Genomic DNA, 19,962 nt, shown 5'->3' with positions numbered 1-19,962 from the left:
ACAAGTCTGGATTTTTTAATAAGTTCAAGAAAATGCCTCCTATTGAGCCAGGTTAATGTAGGTTTGGGGGATTTTTTTTTTTTTGGTGTTGGGGTTTTTTTTCATGGAAAAGAAGAGGAAAGAAAATAGATTTGAATTCTCCAGGGTCAAAAAGTTAGGCAAACAGGGAAGTGGGATGGAGTTGGGCATGCTACCGTACGGCACGTGGCAGGCATCCAAGGGTAAAAGATAATAACAGTGGGTGGTGGAAAAAAAATTCCAACAACTGGCTGCCTCCACTCAGAAGGGGACACAGAGCAGCTCTGCTGCTTGGCAAGCCCCTGGCTGAGATGGAGGCGGGATGAAGGAGGCCATGTCATGGGATCTGGGGGTCAAACACAGCACCAGACGACTTTGGGGTGAACCTGCCCAGAAGATGCAAGATTTGGTCCATGCCAACCTGGATGCTCCTTGCAAACAAGAAATGCCAAGGCACGTGCTCCTCCAAGTGGGATTTGGGGGGGTCTGTCTGTTCCACTGCTGTCCTGCCATCCCACACCATCACACCCCACAGCATCCCCCCAGGATTAATGACTGCCAGTCCAAAATCTCCTGGAGCATCCTCCACAGGGAATGTTATCCCTTCTTTCTGCTGGACATCACAAACACCCCACGAATGGATGGAATAAGAGGTTTGTGCCAGGATTCTGGCCACGAGGATCCAGAGGCAGATGTTGAGCTTTGTCACTGAAACAGGGACTTGGCTCCAGCTGGGACCCTCCTGGGGATGCTCATGGCATCCTTCAGCTCCTGGAGTGTCTCACTCAGCTCAGCATCCCCCAGGCTGGTTCCCCACCCAGGGGTGTGGGATGGCAGTGATGCAGCACAGCCCCAGCCAGCCTGGATGCTCCCACAGCCATTAATAACTCCCATAACTATGTGAGTGGAGATAAGGATATGGATAATTAAACCCTGCACTCTGGGGGCTGCCGGGGTCCCCCCTGTGCTCCCCAGCCCTGGGGGTGTTGGCAGGAGGCTCTGTGCCAGCCTGTGAGCTGCCTCCATGGAGATAAACACTGGGACAGGCCCTGTTTGATCCACACCAGCAACTCCTCCTGCCTCCAAGATGAGAAATAATATGGGAAGAATGGGTCTGAGTGATAAAGCACCAGGGATTTTCCTCAGGTCAGCATTTTCCTTCCCATGAGCTGCAGCCCTCCCGTGTGCTGTTCCCTGTTTGGAGCTGCCAGCCTGGGATGGAATGGTGGGAGCAGAGCTTTGGGAAGGGAAGAACAAACCTTTACAACAGCCAGGGCAGTGCAGATGCCAAATTCCTGGCTGGAATAACTACACTGAGCTAATGCCACACTGCCCACCCACTGGGAAACACCATCCTCAGTTGTGGGGCTGGCTCTGCCACCCCCTGTGAGATACTGGGGTGTAATCCCTTACTCCATGGATCACATCTTCCACTGGGACAGGTTAGACCTGACACTGGCCAGCAGCACAGATGGGTGACAGTGACACGAGGGTCACAGGTGCCTAAACAGGACCTGAGGGCATCACTCTGGGGCCGTGGTGCAGGGTTACCCACCAATGGTACAGCCTGGGGAATAGTGTGTCCCTGGCACGCTGATCTATCGCTCCATACCCTCACCCACTACACATGCAGTCAATAAATATTAATTAAATAAATAAATACATGTGTAAGTGCCACCACTAGCTGGCGTCATTGGCCATCCTTTAGTGGCACCGGCAGTGCTGCAGCAGGATCACAGAATCATAAAATATCCTGAGCTGGAAGGGACCACAAGGATCCAGGAGTCCAACCCCTGGCCCTGCACAGACACCCCAACAATCCCACCCTGTGCATTCCTCAGAGCGTTGTCCAAGTGCTCCCGGAGCTCTGGCAGCCTCAGGGCTGTGCCCATTCCCTGGGGAGCCTGGGCAGTGCCCAGCACTCTCTGCGTGAGAACTTTTCCCTGATACCCAACCTAAACCTCCCTGACACAGCTCCAGCCATTCCCTGGGTCCCGTCCCTGCTCACAGAGATCGGAGCTGTCCCTGCACTGCCCCTCGTGAGGATGCTGTGGGTTGGGATGAGGGCTCCACTCAGTCTCCTCTTTTCCACGCTGAACAAACCAAGTGCCCCCAGCTGCTCCTCACACAGCTCCTCCTCCAGACCCTTCTCCACGGCCCTCCTTTGGATGCTCACTAACAGGGACAGGGGCAGTTCTGAGCGCTCCTCACCTTCTCCCGAGCAGACACAGCTGCAGGGAGCACCTGTATCCCTGGGGATCACCAGCTAATCCCAGTGCCAGGGCCATTCTACCCAGCCCACATTCCATGCTGCTGCTGCCTGGCTCCAGGAGGAGCACAGGTCACCCGTGGTGCACCCATGGGACACCCACAGCACCTCCACAGTGTTGTCACCTCTCTGCCACCACGGCCTCTCCTCTGCCACCCCATCCCAACCTGCTCAAACAAATCCACCAGCGCCCTACGAATCCCTCCACGAGTCAAAGTCAGCCTTAAATCAAATCATCCCCAACAACAATGACATTAATTATGCTTTTAACACATTTTACTGCTTCCCCCCCTTCCCTTCACGCCACATCTGTGTGAACAATATCCAAAAGATTTACGGTTTTCTCCCGTAATTACAGACACACAGCCAGCTCACTTATCAAAATACTTGCTGAGCAATCAGGCTCCGTTACAGTCTCTGCCAGAGATTTGTGTTGACAGCAGCCATTCAAAGCAAAAAATGTCGAATCAGGACTTATGTGGCGCTTGGAAAGTATTCCACAAAGAGTTTGCCTGTCGAGAGACATGTGGACATGGAACAGACGGGGATGAACTGTGGGAGGGAGGATTTGGGGTGCAGGAGAGGAGCGAGAGATGCTGTGGAAAGCAGAGAGAGGAGAAGGAGGAGTGCAGAGAGCACAGGGAAGGAGTTTTGGGGCATTCATGTGTGTGCATCCATGTGCAGGTGTGTGCAGGCGGGAGGAGCCGGCGGGTGAGCGCGGGGAGGTGGGGAGGGAAGATAACTGGGTTCTGCAAACCGAGCTGACATTTGGTTCTCGTAGCACAGGAGAAAATTTAATGAGGACAAAAATATGTCTCCCTAATTCCCCTAAGAAATCATTAAAACATTTTGTTATTCCTAAATGTCTGGAAAATGAATTAGTGGCCCTGCAGGAGCCTTTCCGCGCATTTTCAGCCGTTTGCAGCTCTCAGCCCCCGACGTGCCGGGGGACGCTCCGTGCCTGGCGCACACGAAATCCCCCAAAGTGGGGAGCAGCAGGAGGGGGCTCCCAGCCCCTCACCCGTCCCTAGGACCAGCTCTGCCAACACAAACCTCAGGGCTGCCCCGTGCCTCAGTTTCCCCCTCCCAGGACGGGGTGACAGAGGAAGGATGTCCCCGTGGCTCGTGCTGCGAGCCAGGCTCGGCCGTTTCGGTCAACTTACCGTCAAACAGACAAGTGGGAATAGCCGCAGTGTTACTACACGGGCTGAGCAAATGTATTCCTTTCCTAATGTCAAGATGCATTTGGCTCAGGGGCTGAAACACAGCGATGGCAAAAGCTGCTTCCTCTCCTCTCTTCGGCTGGGATCTCCAGAGCACCATGCGCTGGCCGCGGTCGGCGACGCCAGCCGTGCCAGGGACGGTGCCAGCCGTGCTGGGGACGGTGCCAGCCGTGCCAGGGACGGTGCCAGGGGTGGTGCCAGCCGTGCCAGGGTCGGTGCCGCGGTCCTCGCTGGCTCCTCTGGGCACCGGCACGCGACTCGTTAGGCAGCCAGGTCGCCACCGCGCTGCTTACCTGGAGCTTCGAGCAATTGCTTGTAAACGCTCAGGAAAGCCGTCTCAGCCTCCTTGCTTCTCTTACTAAGTGCAATCACCTGCGGGGAGAGGGATAAAGGGGTCAGGGATGGGCTTGGAGGAAGGAACCGGCCGAGGCAGCGCGATCGGTGCCGGCACACGGATCCTCCCGGCGTGGCTCCGTGCCCCGCGCAGCCGTCGCTGCCTGTGGCCAAACTCCTCGTGCCGCTGCCATGTCACGTCGCCCTAAATCATTGATGTGCTCTGAGTAAATGAAAATTATAATTTAATGTCGGCGCTTAAATAAGGAATAAAGAAGCGCGCCCGTTGTTGTGCCCGCCGGGCCAGATCCGGCGCATGGCCTTCCCCGGAGCCCTCCCAGGATGGTGCTGGGGGTGGAGGTGATGCTCACATCAGGAGTGGGACACGTCCTCCTGTCCCTGTCCCCCTTGGCTGTTGGGGTACCAGGGTGCTGCTGACACTCACGCCAGCCTCAATCCCAATAACCCAACAACGTTAATCTGCTGTGTGTTCCCATCCAACATTTATGAGCATGAATCATTTACTCCCTTTAATTTTTCAAGGCACAATGACACCTCGGCGCAGGGGCTGCTGCCCACCAGGTCCTCTTGGTTACCCCTCACATCCAGCCCCACCTGGAGTGGATGGGATGGGGCAGCAGAGGCACACGAGGGCACAAGCATCAGGGATGGAAGTGACCCATTCCCAGCTGCAAAGAGCCAAATTGGGCACTCACACCAGCCAGTGATGGAGAAAGAGGTGCCCACCCAGCAGACACACTGTTATGACAGGGAAATAATCAATTAAATTGCTCTTGAGCCACCGATGGGCTAATTATAAAACAAAGCCTGAACTTCGGGCCTCAGTCTGGTGACAGCTCCCACACTGGAGCATTTTCCCTTCTTCTGTGCCAGCAGAGCTCCTGGCTCACCCCTCCAGCCCGGATTGCCACGGCCCTGTCATTCCAACCCAAAGCAAACGGCTCATTTGTAATCCAGCAGCCACCTGAGCAAGCCGCCTTCTCCTCCAGAGCTCGCAGGCACTGGAGCACAAAGATCATTTTTCTATTGTTAAAATTGTATAAGCCAGGCTTTTTATAGCAGCTCATACACAAACCTACTTTCTCAGCACCGGGGCTCCAGCAGAGGAGGAATTTGGGGGCTTTTCTTCAGCGTTCTGCAAAAATGCTTGGCTTCAGGGTGCTTTAAAATAATAACAGTGAAGAGGGGAAAGGAGGGAGGAGGCAGCCTGGAGCAGGACAGAGCTGTGCCTGCTGAATCTGCCAATGGGGTGAGCCCTGGTGGGGGATTTGTAGGGATGTGGGGACACAGGGCTGCTCGTGGCATCTGCCCTGTGTGATCTCCCCATTCCCAAACCCTTTGGAATGCACAGGAGGTGGAGCAGGAGCAGACACGGGGCCGTGGGGATGCCTGGACCTGCCCCAGCTGCTCTGAAGAGCTGCATCTCCCCTGAGCTGGCAGCAACCAAAGGGTGCAGAGCAAAAATCCATCCTGAATGTTCTCCATCCCCTCTCCACCACCCGTGCTTGTCCCAGTGCACCCCTAATCCATGCCAGGGGAGCTGGCCCAGGCTCCAAACCAAGCTGTTTGCACTGCATTTCCTTCCTCAGGTCACATCTCAGAGACAAAGCATTTTCCAAGGGGAACCTTTCCCTCTTCTCAGCAATCCCTGTGGAGGTCTGAGCACCCCCATTGAGGGGTGGGAAGGAGCCTGCAGCATCCCCTGCGCTGGGTTCCAGCACATTCCAGCCCATGTCAGTGCCAGGGCAGCACCAGCGTGGGCAACTGGCACGTGGTGAGCCAGACACCCACTCAGCTCTTCCACAGTGCCACTAAACTCGTAGGAAATGTCAGTAGAAAAAAGATATTTAACATTTTCAGTGATCTTTTCCAGATGGGGGTATAATTTACTCAAATGCCAGGGGAGATTCCTGCTGGAGCAGCTCTGAGTCCCACACAGGGATGGCTCACCCAACACTGAAACTGCTGTAATTCCTCGCACAGCGCTGAATAAACACCTGGAAAAAGCCCACATCACCCCTAAAACCAAGATCTTATAACAAAACACCTAAATTCTCACTTTCTCGATGCAGAACCAAACCCTGCATCCACATCCAAAACGACAACATCTGAAAACATGCTGAAAAGAGGAGGACATGGCTAAAAACGGGGGAGCTGGGTTCAGTTCAGGATGGCACTGGTCTCGCTCTCCCCATCGCCACGATGCCCGTGAGGGACACAAACCCACTGCCCGCCTGCAGAGCCCTCAGTGCCCGCTCTGAGTGAGCTCTGCCTGTGCATCAAACACCCAGGCACTCCTAATTCCCATTTTCCCCCCTCCATCTCCCTGCACAGCACCCGTGGGCTCAAGGTGAGGCTCGGCACGGGATCGCCGCCGTCTGATAAATTACATTTCCGCGCCGGGTCCTTTTCATGGCTGGTGACTTTCCAGCAAAGCAATTATCACTGCAGAATGCGTAATAGCCTAATTAATTACTATTGTCAGGCTGGCCTCTGTGCCATGATTATACCTTCCGAAGCCAACTTTTTAAACATTTGGAAGCAGAAATATTATTATAATTGAGTGACAAAATGGTAAAACTCCCCCGGCGCTCGGAGCGTCTGAGCATCCCCGCTCCAGAGGCGCGGGATCTGCGGAGAGTTTATTCTTACATCCACCAGATCAAGTGCAGGATAAGTAGTGGGTTATTTCCATCTAAATACTGGTGGCAGTAAACCACAAATGAGCTCTTTTTCAGCGTGGAGGAACAGCTGTCGGGGGAGAAAGCGGCAACAGAGACCCCAAATGTTGAAGAAAAGTGATGAAAAAAAAATTAATTCAAGGCTTCGCTGTTTTTCTTGGGTGGTTTTTTTTGCTGATGTGTAAAGAAGTTGGGGAGAGGGAGAGAGGGTGGCAAGGAGGGGGAGGTTGGGAAGGAACCACTGTCCTGGGAGAGCTCTGGGTGATGGGGCTGGACCACCACGAGGAACCAGATATGTGTTGGGGTCCTTTGGTGCCTCTGTGCCCAAACAACTCCTTTGATCCACCAAAAGTGTGCACAGAGCCATTTTACACCCACAGATTCATCCCACGCCCCCAGAGATACATCACAGATACACACAAACCCCTCACACACATCCACAGACCCATCAAGCACACACAGACCCATCACACCCCCCACAAACCCACTGCACATCCACCCAAACCCCTCACACCCACCCAGACCCCACAGCACCCCCCCATCACCATTCCCCCAAAGGCAGGAGCAGCTCCCAAGATTTTCACAAGGCCAAAAAGCAATTCATGTCAAAAAGATCAATAATATAAAAATAAAGCCTGAGAATTCTAGTTAAAGGGAACATCAGAGAAATATGTTGTTCACGTCCATGATTCGGAGATTAAAAAAAAAAAAGGGTGGGGGGGGGGAAGAAGAATCAATATAAGTTCTTTAGATGATGTTATTTCTAATGAGAAATACACCAAGACTGCTGCAAATAACTGCTTAACGGAGGAAAAAAAATGCATTAATAATTTACTTTCTAAAGCGCGGGATCCCGAATGAGAGAAAATTGCTGCTGGTTCTTAATTTTGTTGTAATATTGCCTGACAAGTTCAGTGATGTTTTGGCAAAGTTCTCCAGAGCAGAGGCAGAGAATACTCAGTTCATTAGGTTATTTTTCCCCTCTTTTTTCCCACATCATCCTGACCCTGCTGCCTCAGGGAGAAGGTGCCCAAGCTCTTTCCTTCCTGTGCACCACAGGATTTCTTGGGCTGAGCACCCACACCAGCAACAGGGAAAATATTTCAAGCTTGTCCACCCTCCCCACAATAACTTAATCCACGTTTTTTCACTGACTGTTCGAGCTGGTTCTTTCCTTCTTTTTTATTCCCCTCCATTCTTTTTCCCTGAATTTATTTTTTTTTTAGTGCATTTGCTGACAGTTGGCAGCTCTGAACCATCTGCCACCACCACAAATCTCAAAATCAAAGTTTTCAGCATCCAACCCAACCAGGAACAGGCTGATTTCTGACCACCACCAGGAGAAGGTGCCACCTGGGCAGGTTAATTCCCAGCAAGGATTTCTTGCAAGCCCCCCGTAATTACTTTTCATGAAAAATATTTTCCTGGAAAGTTATGCTTGTGGAAGAACATTTTCCTGCAAAAACAGGGAAAACTCCCCGTGTGGCTGACAGCAGTGGGCCAGGTTGGTGTGGGATACAGGCAGGGATGCTCAGGCTCTGCATCCTTGGCATGGATGATGGGGGTGATGAGGGGGTTCCCACTGATCCCCAGATTTGGGATGCAGCCAGGCTGGCCCCACACCCCAAGGATTGCAAAGTTTCACCTCCCACTTAGCAGAACAAAACTTTTAATTTAGATGTTTTCATCTATCTATCAGAGTAAAAAAAAATAAGTTTAAAATAATGACTGTAATAAATGAAGGTAATTAATTGTAGTTTGTTCCTTTACTGTCTAGTCAGCTTAATTTTACCTTTTCATCTAATAATGAGAAAATAATTTTTGTGCTCTGAGGGTTAATGATATGTAACTGCAAGAGCTGCTAATTGCATGTTGCAAACTATTCATCAAAATCCCCATCTGCGCTACTTGATTATGTTTGCTAAATTATTGCTTTGAATTATCTTTCATAAAGCAACTTTTGTAATTAGCAGGGCTTTCGCTCTGCTCTTTTCTCCGGCACAAGGATATTCAAACTTTGTCCCTCTCAAGCTGTTGCCATTAAACTGCTTCTGGGGAGAGAAAGGAGCTGCCCTTTAGTTGAAGAGGGGGGAAAAATAAAAGCTGGGTTTATCCTCTGTGGTTACAATTTCTTCTTCTGGTCCTGCTACTCTTTCCTCGAGGAAAAAAAATTGTGTAAGAGTCTAAATATTTAGGAGATATATTCAGGAATAGGAGAGAGAAAGGGCCTAACAAGCCCATCCACACCCCTCCAGGTTAATATTTTTTAAAATCATCTTTTTCCCCCTTTTTTTCCTTTCCATTTAGAGGAAGGAGCAGAGGGGGAATGTTTGCCATCCATCACCCTGAGTTTATGGGGTGATGCAGGTGGTGGAGAACTCAGCTCTCCCTGCTTAATATTCAAGGGTAGAGAGGAAAAGTGGGGTTTGAGGGGGAAATATATGGGATGGGAGTGGTGCAGGTTTTCAAAGATCTGAAAAATAGGAAAAAAGACAAAGGAAAAAAAAAAGGAAAAAAGAGGGGGAAAGGGAAAAAAAGGGGGAAAAAAGAGGGGGGGAAAGGGAAAAAAGGGGGAAAAGGGAGAAAAAGGTAAAAGCGGGAAAAGGGAAAAGAGAGGAAACAAGGGATAAGGAGGGGAAAAGAGGGAGAAAAAGAAGAAACAGAAAAGAGGAAAAAGCATAAAGAGAGAAGATAAGAAAAAGATGAAAAGGAGGAAAAAGGAAAAATATTTGTAAAGAAAAGGAAAACAGAGAAGGATTAAAGGGAAGGGAAAAAATTATAGGGGAAAAGGAAACGGAAAAAGGGAAGGAAAAAAAGGGGGGAAAGGGGAAAAAGGGGAAGAACAGAGTCCTAATCCCCCTTAAACCTGGCTCCAGGAGCAGCAGCACCTCATTGGTGTCCACCCTGCACTGCCTGGCACCCAAAGCAGCCCAGAAACCCAACCTCAAGGCAGCAGAATCCACCTTTTGGGATAAAACCCCCCAAAACCTCCTGTGGAAAAACTCCCTGGCGGGAAGGAGGTGGCAGAGCTGGGGAAGCAGCTGCTGCTGAGCTGGGAATTGCATCCTGTTCTCCCTGACACCCCCATAAATCCGGAGCCACTTGGGCGGAGGGGCTGGCTGGGCTTCCCGAAGGACATTGCTCAGATTCCTGGAGCGGATCTAATGAAGACTATTGGAAAAAATGCAGTATTTAAAGGACTGAAAATGTATTCCTATTGTTATCACTCTCTTTTATGTGTTTATGCACAGTGCATTGGAATGAATCAATACTGGATTGCTCTATAAATAAATGAGCATATCAGTAAACCCAGTAATAAAATGAAGTGATGAAAAATATGGAAATCAGCCACATTTGTGTAAATCCACTTATTGTTTACTTTAATATTTTCCTATGCAGTTCCGTAGCTCCAAAGAGACAGATTTAAAGCCAGGTAATGCTCAGCAGATGACAGATCCTAATGTGTCGCTGCTGGCGAGCTCGGAACACCAGCAGCTCTCCAGGGGTTTTCATCCAAGCACATTAGAGGAGCAGGGAAAGCAGCCCCTGAAGAAAACACTGAATTGCCAGGGAGAAAAGAGGTGTCCTGAAGTGCCACGAGACTCTTGTCAGCATCAAGGACCAAAGCCAAGGCTCACATGGGTGTGGAGCACCTGGGGCAGGATGGAGAAGCCTCCCCTGGCACATGGTGGGTTGGAATTGTGTTGTCCCACCCCAGTGGCTTGGTTCCTCCTCAGATCCCCCACTGCAGCCTCATCCTGGGATCCTGGATGTGCCACAGCCCCTCCACAGCACTTTCCGGTTACATCCAGGCATTTCCCAGCCATGGCACCTCCTGGCTATGTCACTGTGCTTCCTGGCCATGCTTTGGCAACCCCTGAAAATGTCATGGCATCTCCAGCCACACCCTGGCACCTCCAAACCACACCTGGCATCTCCAAACCACACCTGGCATCTCCAAACCACACATGGCATCTTCAATCCACACCCTGGCATCTCCCAGACACACCTTGGCCCCTTCTGGCACCTCCCAGCACTGGTGGCTCCTTGCCCTGCCTGGAAGCTCTGTCCAGTCTGTCCTTCCCAGGGCTCTCCCCATTTCAACCCCCCAAGAGCCAACAGGATGGAAAAGGCCTGGGATCATCCCCAGGACCGTGAGTGGGGAGGGCAGGTCCTGCCCCTGTTGCCCAGCTCTCCTCTGAGCATTCCCCATCACGCTGCCAGTTTTCCCTCCCACCCAGCCGGGCTGGTAGAAACACCCCTCCCCACACAGCCTCCAAGAAAAGCTATTTTAGAGTTGCTCTTTTTTTTTTCTTCCTCCCCCCCCCCCTCTTCTTCTCATCTTTTTTTAATTCATTTTTTTCTAACAAACAACCCATCTCCCCCCATCTGGGCTGCGAGCTGGGTGCCAGCAGCTCCGCGCCAGGCGCTCAACGTTTGCTTTTTATAAACGCCTCGAAACCCAAAATTCCCTCCCGCGCTGCTGGGATGCATCCAGGTGGATACTGCATCCAGCAGGATGGTGCACCCCCCGCAAGGAGCCCCTTTCCTACAGCTCTGCCCACCCAACAGAGCTACCAGAGGTAGCAAGAGCCAGAAATCCTCAAACCTCAAGGTTAGGGGCTAAAATTTGCCTTTGTGGCCAGTTAACTTCCCTTTTATTAGTCACTCACATCTACAGCTCCCAAAAACCTCATTGCTGGGGAGGAAAATCTGCTGTCCTGCCGAGTTCATTCCCTAACAGCAGATCTCCTGAATCTCAGGTACATTTTTTCCTAAATTCCCAACTGAGTTCAATTAAATGTTTATGAGACTCTGCGCTTTCCCCCCACCACCCTGCCAGCACCATGAAGCTCCTTCTGGAACAAAACAAAACCAAAAGGTGGACAAAAACAACAAGAAAAATAGTGGGGGGGGAAAATAAAATAAAGGGGGTTTAGGAGGGCTGGAGTTTGAATTTGAGGAATACAATTCCCCTGGACCAGCTTTGCTCGGTGTCGCGCTGGCAGTATCGACAAGGGGGTTCACATGAATAATTGAAGGAATTCTGTATTCCCCGCAAAAGAAAAGGCAAGCCGAGAGGGCTGTTGAGATAATCAGGAGCTTGCTAATCAATATTCTCAGCCCCAGCCTCCTCCTCGCTTCTCCAAAAGGAGCAGTGCCATAAGCTCATCAGTAACTGTAAAAAAAACATCGCACTCCGAGTGTCAAAATAGTCAAGCACAGCATATTGTATTGCCAGATTTCCCTCCCGGTCCACCTCGGTGCCAGATTCCATCCATCAGCAGGGAGGGAAGCCGTCCAAAGATGACTTACTTACGCTTAAGTGTTCATAAATAAGGTTTTTAAGATATAGATGGCTTTTTAATTTTGGTGGAATGTAGGGAAAAAAAAAATAAAATCGAATAAAAATGACGGGGTGGATGCGGTGGGAAGAGATCTCTTGGGTGCTGCCTGGTAAATTCCACAGCCCAGGGGATGTCCTGGTCCTTATCCAGCTTGTACCAGGGTGAAAATAGCCAGAAAAAATTTAGGTTGGCACCATAAACTGTGGCAAAAAGCTTTGTCTGGTGGGGAGATATGGCAAGAGGACGTATTCCCGCTATGGAAACCTCATTAGACAGACTCTAATTACTGCCCTGCAGTCGGGGGGGAAGAGACAGACACCATAAAAACCTGGGCGGGGGGGTGGCCATTAATTGCTTTTTGATAAATTGGGGGCTGAAGTGCTGCTGGCCGAGGTCAGGAGGCGCCTGCCTGAGGCTCAGCTGTGCCCCAGGCTCTGGCTGCTGGTGATTCAATCCCATCCTGCTCCCCAAATGGGCATTTTTGGGGTAAATTTGGTTTGTGATGGAAGGAGCCGCCTCCCTCTTTATCAGCAGCTGGTCCTGGCCTGCAGGACTTGCAGCTTGCTCCATTTTTATGTCCCAGCAAAACCTCAAAACTCCCATGAAACCAGCCCTGCACCCCAGCACGGTGGGGATTTAAGCTGTGGCTGCCTGAATCACGAGGGATTTGGCTCTTTCCTCCCTGGCATCACCAAAACCCACCTGGCTGTGCCAGGATGGGATGTGGGGCAGGACACTGGGCACAGGGGGCCAGCAGCCTCCCCTGCCAGCCAGGCCGCAGGCCAGGGGGTGACCCTGGCCATCCATCACCCCCTTCCCTGTATGTAAATCCCTGATGCCAAAGATGTATGGAGCCAATTACCAGGGGTCACTGCCGGGTGGAAAATTCAGACAACGAAGCTCCCGGTCTCCGATGAATTTGCGCGAGATTGCAAGTTACTGCCTTTTATTGGACAATATAAATATTTCACTGTTATATAAAAAAATATTGGCGAGAAAGCAGATAAAGCCGGGTCCTGTGTGTATACAGAGAAGCAGGGAGTGAAAAACGGCCGTCAGCATCTTTTTAACGGCCTCTGGTGCGGCGCAGGAATGGCTGCGGAGGGGTTGGATGACCACGGTGGCACCACAGGACTCGGGGATCTCAGGGACCCCCCCAAGGCTACAGTGGGAATGGGAATGGTGCTGGGATGAGCCCAGACACACAGACAGTGGGGTGGCCAAAGGGGTTGTGTCCCGAGCCAGCCACGACAGAGAGCAACACACAGGATGCAGAAGCAGACACGGAAACCTCGGAGGCTCAGCGCCATTCCCAAGAAATGGATGTTGTCCCCAAGGCTGTGCCTACCACAGAGGATGCCCAGGAAGGCTGGGGCAGGAACAGCCCCATCCATATGGATCAATCCCAAATGCATTTTCCTAAATCTTTCCTGATTTGTCCTTCTGGAATCACATCTGTCCCCATCTGCAGACCCCGTGCCAGCACAGGACACTCTGATTTCATTCTCACCAACACATCAACACATTCCCTGTGACAATGAAGCCAGAGGAAAGAAAAAATAAAAAGCCTATAGGAATCAATACCTCTTTCTCTCTTTCCCTATATTTTATTAAAAACTTTAGCATCAATATTAATGTTTAAATCCCCACCAAGCTGAGTTTAATTACCTGTAAACTGCATCCACAGCTACGTGGACTTTGCTCCTCGCTGCAGTAAATACAGCTGAGAAGGAGCAGTGCCAACACCTCCAAGCATCCCCTTCCCATTCCCGCAGGAGGGGATGAATCCAGCATCCCCCAGCAGCCCCCACCCTCAGCAGCATGTGGGGAGGGGATGGTGGGTGATGGAGCCAGAGCCACGACCCCATCTGAGCATGGATGGAGCTGAAAGGAGAAAGGGGGAGAGGAGGGAAAAATTGAGATCCCGGGAAGAAAATGATGCGTAAATATAAAATATCTGGGACTCTCACTGCCAAAAGGAATCTGCTTCCAGCCACTACATGAATCACACTGGGGGGGGGATGAGGGAGAAGCAGTTGAATGGAGTCCATTAGTGGCTGAGGACGATGAATAACTCGCAGGCAGCAGGAGCCGCTCCAGAACGCAGCGAGGGCATGGAGGGCTGGGAGCTGCCAGGGAAACCAAGAGGGACTGGGAGCAGATCCCCCTGAACCCCCACCAGCAGCCACCTCCTCCCTTTGCCTGCTGTGCCAGAAAAGAGGAATACAAGCTTGTTGTGCTTTCCCAACTGCTCCAGCCACATCTTTAACCCCTGGCACCCGTGGGCACACAGCAAACGGCACAGCAGCAGAGGGAGCAGGGATCGGCCCCCACTGGTCACCCCAGGGTCCATCCCAGTGCCACCAATGGTCCTGGGCACAGATGTTGAGAGTGAGATTTCAGCATCTAAAATGGAATCAGAGTTTACAGAGCATTATCAGAGGAGCTGTAATGGGATCTCGCAGAGGGCAGAGATTTGAGACCTGCATCAGATTCCCATTCCCGGGGAGGCAGGAACAGGCTGTGTGTTTAAAAAACCCATCTATCAAGGGATGCTATCACATGCTCTGGTGTTCTGCTGGTGTTCACAGGCAGCTCCAGAGTTTTGCCATCCTGCTCCTTCCAGAGGCCAAAGAGGGGCTGATGGAAGGGCCCAGCCTGGTCCTGCCCCTCCAAACCCCACATCCTGGCAAATCCCCCACCAGGCTTCTCCTGCATCTCACAGCTCCTCCCAGCCAGCTTCTTTAAGGCCCCTTCCCTATTAGATCCACCCCAGGCAGCTTCCCAGGGCCAGGGCTGGGACGGCAGCAGCAGCGTTCGAGGGCTACACTCCCACAATAATATTCATTTCCATATTCATTCCGTGTTTATCTCACAGATGTACGGATCCGTTACAATGGAGAAAAAAGAGAACTCAGAATTTGTTCTCAAAAGATATTCAAATTAGTTAATCAAGAGTCCTTTTATCACGTGTCTCCTGTACCAGCAGCAACTATCCATCGAGATAAATGATCAGCTGCTAATAACTGATTACACTGCAGCAAGTGTTTTCTTATCCCCATTACCACCATGTTTAAAGACATTTTATAAATTTCTAATTATCGTAAATTGTTTCTCCTTTGGAAAACATCTTCCCATAGTCATCAGCTGTCAATTTGCTCTGAAAATCTCTCTTTGAAATGAGCTCATTGCAAGATGCTTGAGAAGCAGAGAAAACCCTCCCAGGCTCCTGGCTGGTGGGATGCAGCCTGGACACCTCCACCCTGGGGCACTGGGATGTTCCTCCATCCCTTCACAAGTGGATCAGACTTGAAAATAAAATAAAAGCATCCATAAGTGGGATCAATCCTGGATAAAGGTGCTGCCTTTACCTGGTTCATGATGCCAAGGAACTGTGTGGTGGAACGGGCCGTGGCTCCAGATGGATTTGCTCTCCAGCGAACCATGGAACAATAAACAAGCCAACAGTTCATAAAACAGCTCTTGGCAAGCACCAGCTCCTTCCAGCACTGGCATCTCAGGGTGGATCTGGGCTTGGGAGGGCCCTAAATAAGATCCTGCTGGTTTTCTGTGTATTTTACCAATGAAAGCTAAAAGAGTGGAGAGGGTTTGAAGCCAACCAGGACTTTAAATCCAGCGGTGGCCTCGAGCCGCCGCTCCGGCTGATTTCTGGGCCCCATTCATTATTGCAATCAATCAGCTTAAAGAAAAACAACCGCATAAACAACAATAAACCAACCTCTAAACTCTCTCAGGCACTTTAATGGGTCCTTCCATCTTCCCCAGCCGTGACCACAGGGCTGGAGCTGCCATCCATGGGCCAGGATACAGATGGGAAGAAGACCACGATGGCACAGGCAGAGCATCCGTGTGCTCCTGGATGCAACGAGCTCCCCTGACACCCCCTATTCCCCAAAAGCACCAGTCACACACCCCTCCCTTGGGTGATGGTGTCTCCACTGGTGACACTCACTGCCTGGGGACCACCAGGACAGGCACATCCCAAACATCCCCCGTGGTGTATCCAGACCCTGGGGATATTTGCCGGGGTTTGGCCAAGTGCCTCCATGCTGGAGCTGATTGAGCCAAAGCTGCCAGAGGCAGAGGCAACACAGAGACACAGGATGGGAGGAGGAGGAGGTGGAGGAAGGCTGCCCAGGATAAGCTCCCTGCAGAGGATCAGGGTGTCCAGCCAAGCATGTCCTCCAGGCAGAGCAAGGCCTGTGGATGCCAGGAAAGGGAGGAGCAGCCAACGGGACGCGGAGCCTGGCACGGAGCAGCCAAGGTCCTTCCCGGCTCCAGGGGGGCTCAGACCAGGGAAGGAGACGCCGCAGGCACCAGCCATGCCATTATACGCTTTATTGATGCTGCTCTGAAGAAAGCTAATCAATATATTAGATTTCCCAAAGAAAGAAAACACCAGCTGCCAGCAGCCCATAACTCCTCTGCCGCCGCGCTGCATTTTTCCATCAAGCCCCGGAGCCGCGCGTGGCTGCGCAAGATGAAGTCACGTTCAAGAGGAGACCTTCTGCTCCTCTGGCCACCAGGTCAGAGCCAGGGCCACGGCCACTGGGCAGCCACATGCCAAAGCCCACGGCCCCGGCCTGGGGTTGAAGTTAAAATGTGGGATTCTCCAATTATTTCACACCAGCATCGAGTGTGGGGTGCAGGGAGAGAGCCCAGCACCCAGCAGGACAAACCCAGCCTGGTCCAACAGGGCTCCCCAGGGAACTCCCAGTCCTGATGCCTGTACGGACTCATAGCCCCCATTTGCGGTTCACAAGGGCTCCCCAAGAGCTTTTCTCATTGGGAAGAGCCATTTGGAAACTGCCCTTTTCCCTGTAAAGATATTCCCTCCACACTGATCACTCCCAAATGTGGCCACTCAGCCACACACCAGGACTGGAGAGAACCTGGAAAGCACCAAACCAATGGATGCTCCTGGGATCCTGACACACAGAACCCTGGAACACCAAACTGTGGCACCTGATGTGCCCTGCTCCCCACTGCCCACTCCCCATCACCACTGCTGGTAGTGACCATTCCTGAAACCATTAAAGCCTGTGCTGTGGCAGCTCCAAAAGCCATTTAAAAAGGACAGGATAAATCCACGTTGGGCAGGCAGGAAAGCAGACTGACGTCACAGGGAATTGATTAGTGCTTTAATAGAATTGGATCATTGGGAGGGCTGCAGACCCTGTTTCAGAAACCCAAATGTTATGCAGATTCACATTGAAAACCCTAAACCAGGGCGCATTTATTTAACCAAGGCAGAGTAAATGTCCCACATTTCCCCAGGATTATCTGAACCATATCAGATATAATCCAATGATCTGTAAAGTGATTATACCCAACTGAATATACGAGATCTCTTCTGGTAATGCAATATTTCATCCAGCTGCAGACATTAGGAGGAGGCAAACAAAGGAGGAGATTTAATAAGTGGAAATAAAACTATAGGCAGAGATAGTTTTAAATTTTTCTTTTTTTTTGTATCGCATCTAATTGCAATCAACAACAGACATCTGACACAGTGACAGCATCAGCAAAATTGCTGCTGAGAGCACAGAATCTTTGTCTAAAAATAATCAGACATTCAGCGCACCACTGTTTGTTATAATGGTAATCGATGCTGGAGGCTTTGAATTCCATCAATTTATAGATCTGCTCTGTTCTGCCTGGTGATTGTGTTCTGCACACATCCCCTCCCGCTCGCTCGGCGCAGGCAGCGCCGGGGCACTGTGTGATTAAGATAAGCTCAGATTCCTTTCATACATTCCTTATCAGCTCTAATTCTCCACCAGGCAGAGATGTTCACAGCAGTTAAAGATTAGTTCAGCTTCTCAGACGCCAAATTTGAGGGTATTGATCAATAAATCAAATCACGGCAATCAATCGCCCGATCCAAGTCTAGCCGATGCATTATTACTGGCGCCTTCCAAGCCGAGGCTTTTTCATGGGTTTCATCAAAACGCGGCTTCCCTGGCTCCCCGCCAGCTCCTGGGCTGCCTAATAGACTCCACAGCAGAGGAGCTCCAGCCCAGCAGAAGAGCAATAAATCTCTCATCAAACAGCCGATAGAGAAACAAGATGAACATCTGTTTTGCTGCAATGAAACTCCTGTGTTCTTCAGAAGCTGCAAACCAGGTCTGACAGACCACCCCAAAGGCAGCTTTGCCTTCAACAAAGCAGCAAAGCAGAATATTTGCCAGTTATTTCAATCAGGTAATTTAAGAAGACTTTGCATTCTCCTCTCTGCAGCTGCCGGAGCTTTACAGACAGGATTCCTGCTCAGTCGATAATAAAAGCCATCCTGGGACCCTGTACTATGAAGGCAATTTTATGATACCCATTATGTGGCAATGTAACTTCATTAAAAGCTGTTTATTCCCTCTAAGCATTTTAAGCACTTTCCCTCACCCATAAAGAAGAGCCTCTCGGTGCACTGGGAAGGTTATTTGTGCCGGGAGCTGCTTTTGGGGATTTCTGAGCGGGATGAGGGTCGTGCCATCAGCAGGATCCTGGCAAAGGGGCTTCTCCTCCCATCCAGCAGCAAGTCAGAAGCTGCTGAGAGGCAGTTGTATATTATTTTTATTATCCACTCCAGATGAGCTGCATTTACTGGAGCTCCATTCAGGTGACATTCATTATTTATTTCTTTTATAAATTATTATGGACGAGCGCCCCAAAAATCTACCTTCACTGCAAGGATGGGCTGGCTCCTCTGAAGGTTTGCTGCACACACATTTGCTCTTCCATTTGGGATAATTTGGGGTGTCTCAGCCCTAGGAACTTAATTTTCTAACCCAGTGCTATAATTCAGCATCCAAGGATGGAGCTGTAACCATGGCAAAGCAGGAGCCAAACCCCATCCTGCAGCCAACTGCATTCCCAGAGTCACCTTGCTCCAAAGGAGGGACAAAATGAAATCCTTCAAAACAAGTAAATCTCCAACTCAATGCTCCTTATTCCTTCTAGTAAATTCAGCCCCTCTGAAAAAAACCAAAAAACTGAGAGTTTGGTCCCATCTTGGTGCTCAGCAAAGTATAAGTTCATTCTTAATAAGCACAACTGATAGACAACAATAAACACAGCTTGGGGACAACTCTCCTAAAAGCTGCCAAAACTTGGAGCTGAACAGTTAATCCCCCGTGGCAGGGGTTTTTCTCCAGATGGGATTTAGGAGCACCTTCACCTCTCCAGGCTGGTGGGGCAGGGTGGGTGTTTGAAGGTGGCCAGCAGCAAGTGGCTGTTTGTGCTCTGCTGACATTCCAGAGTCAATAAAACCACCCACAGACACCTCCCAGCCTAACGAGGCATCCTCAATTAGCCAGTGGCCTAGGAGGAATTATCCCTAGAGCAGGGCAAGCCAGCCCAGATTCCTACATGGTACTTGAATAATGTGAATTAAGGAAGAGAAAAGGCAGGGAATGAGAGAGAGAGAGAATGGATGGCTCAGATAAAGGGGCGAATCCCCCATTTTTTTTGCTCCTGGCAAATTTTCTCCTCCTGCTACCCAGGTTTTTCCTATTGCACACAGGCTGCCACATTTTTAGGGATTGGACTGAGAAGTCTGTTTAGGCAGGATCACCACACACTGCCACCACATCCTCCTGAGTTAATACTCCCCAAAAAACAACTCGGGGAATGAGCTCAAAGGACACGGCTGCGTCTTCACCAATTCATAATTAGAACAAGCATTGGCACGAATACCCATGCTTCAAGGAAAAGAAAACTCCCTCCTTACTACCTTCAAAAAACCTGCACCTTTCTCCAAATAAATGGATGCAGAGACCTTGCATGGCTTGTGGGAGGAGCATGGGACAGGACAGAATCCTGAGCTCATCACTGAGCACCAAACTCAACAGCAACAGCTCAATATTCTCCCATAAACACACAAACAAACGTGGAAAATGCTGTTAATGGCTCAGTATTTCTTTAAACAGAGTCGCCAAGGAAAAACAGAATTACTAGAATACATTTTAATTGATTTACAGCAGCACTTAGTGATAAAAGAAAAACTTGTTTTATTGGACCTCCTGCTAATTAGCTGGACTGACTCTGGGTTG

At 50.5% G+C, this 19,962-nt stretch overlaps 1 protein-coding gene across 8 annotated transcripts in view; it reads right to left on the bottom strand.

The window, feature by feature from the left end:
- Window positions 1-19,962, bottom strand: part of CUX2 (cut like homeobox 2) — a 62,637-nt gene that overhangs the window by 13,368 nt on the left and 29,307 nt on the right. For 4 of the 8 annotated variants that reach the window (XM_071445118.1, XM_071445116.1, XM_071445111.1 and 1 more), the window contains exon 2: window positions 3,804-3,882. In XM_071445118.1, coding sequence (XP_071301219.1) covers window positions 3,804-3,882 — 79 coding nt within the window. Of the gene's footprint in view, window positions 1-3,450; window positions 3,883-19,962 lie in introns of those variants that run through there. The other 4 variants (XM_071445115.1, XM_071445112.1, XM_071445114.1 and 1 more) reach the window with 2 other exon arrangements.

The sequence above is a fragment of the Agelaius tricolor genome, unplaced genomic scaffold (genome assembly GCF_023055355.1).
Source record: "Agelaius tricolor isolate 1412-34295 unplaced genomic scaffold, bAgeTri1.0.p SCAF_20, whole genome shotgun sequence".
Taxonomy (NCBI): domain Eukaryota; kingdom Metazoa; phylum Chordata; class Aves; order Passeriformes; family Icteridae; genus Agelaius; species Agelaius tricolor.
Note: the sequence above shows the minus strand (reverse complement) of the source record. Positions and strands in the feature narration are given on the sequence as shown.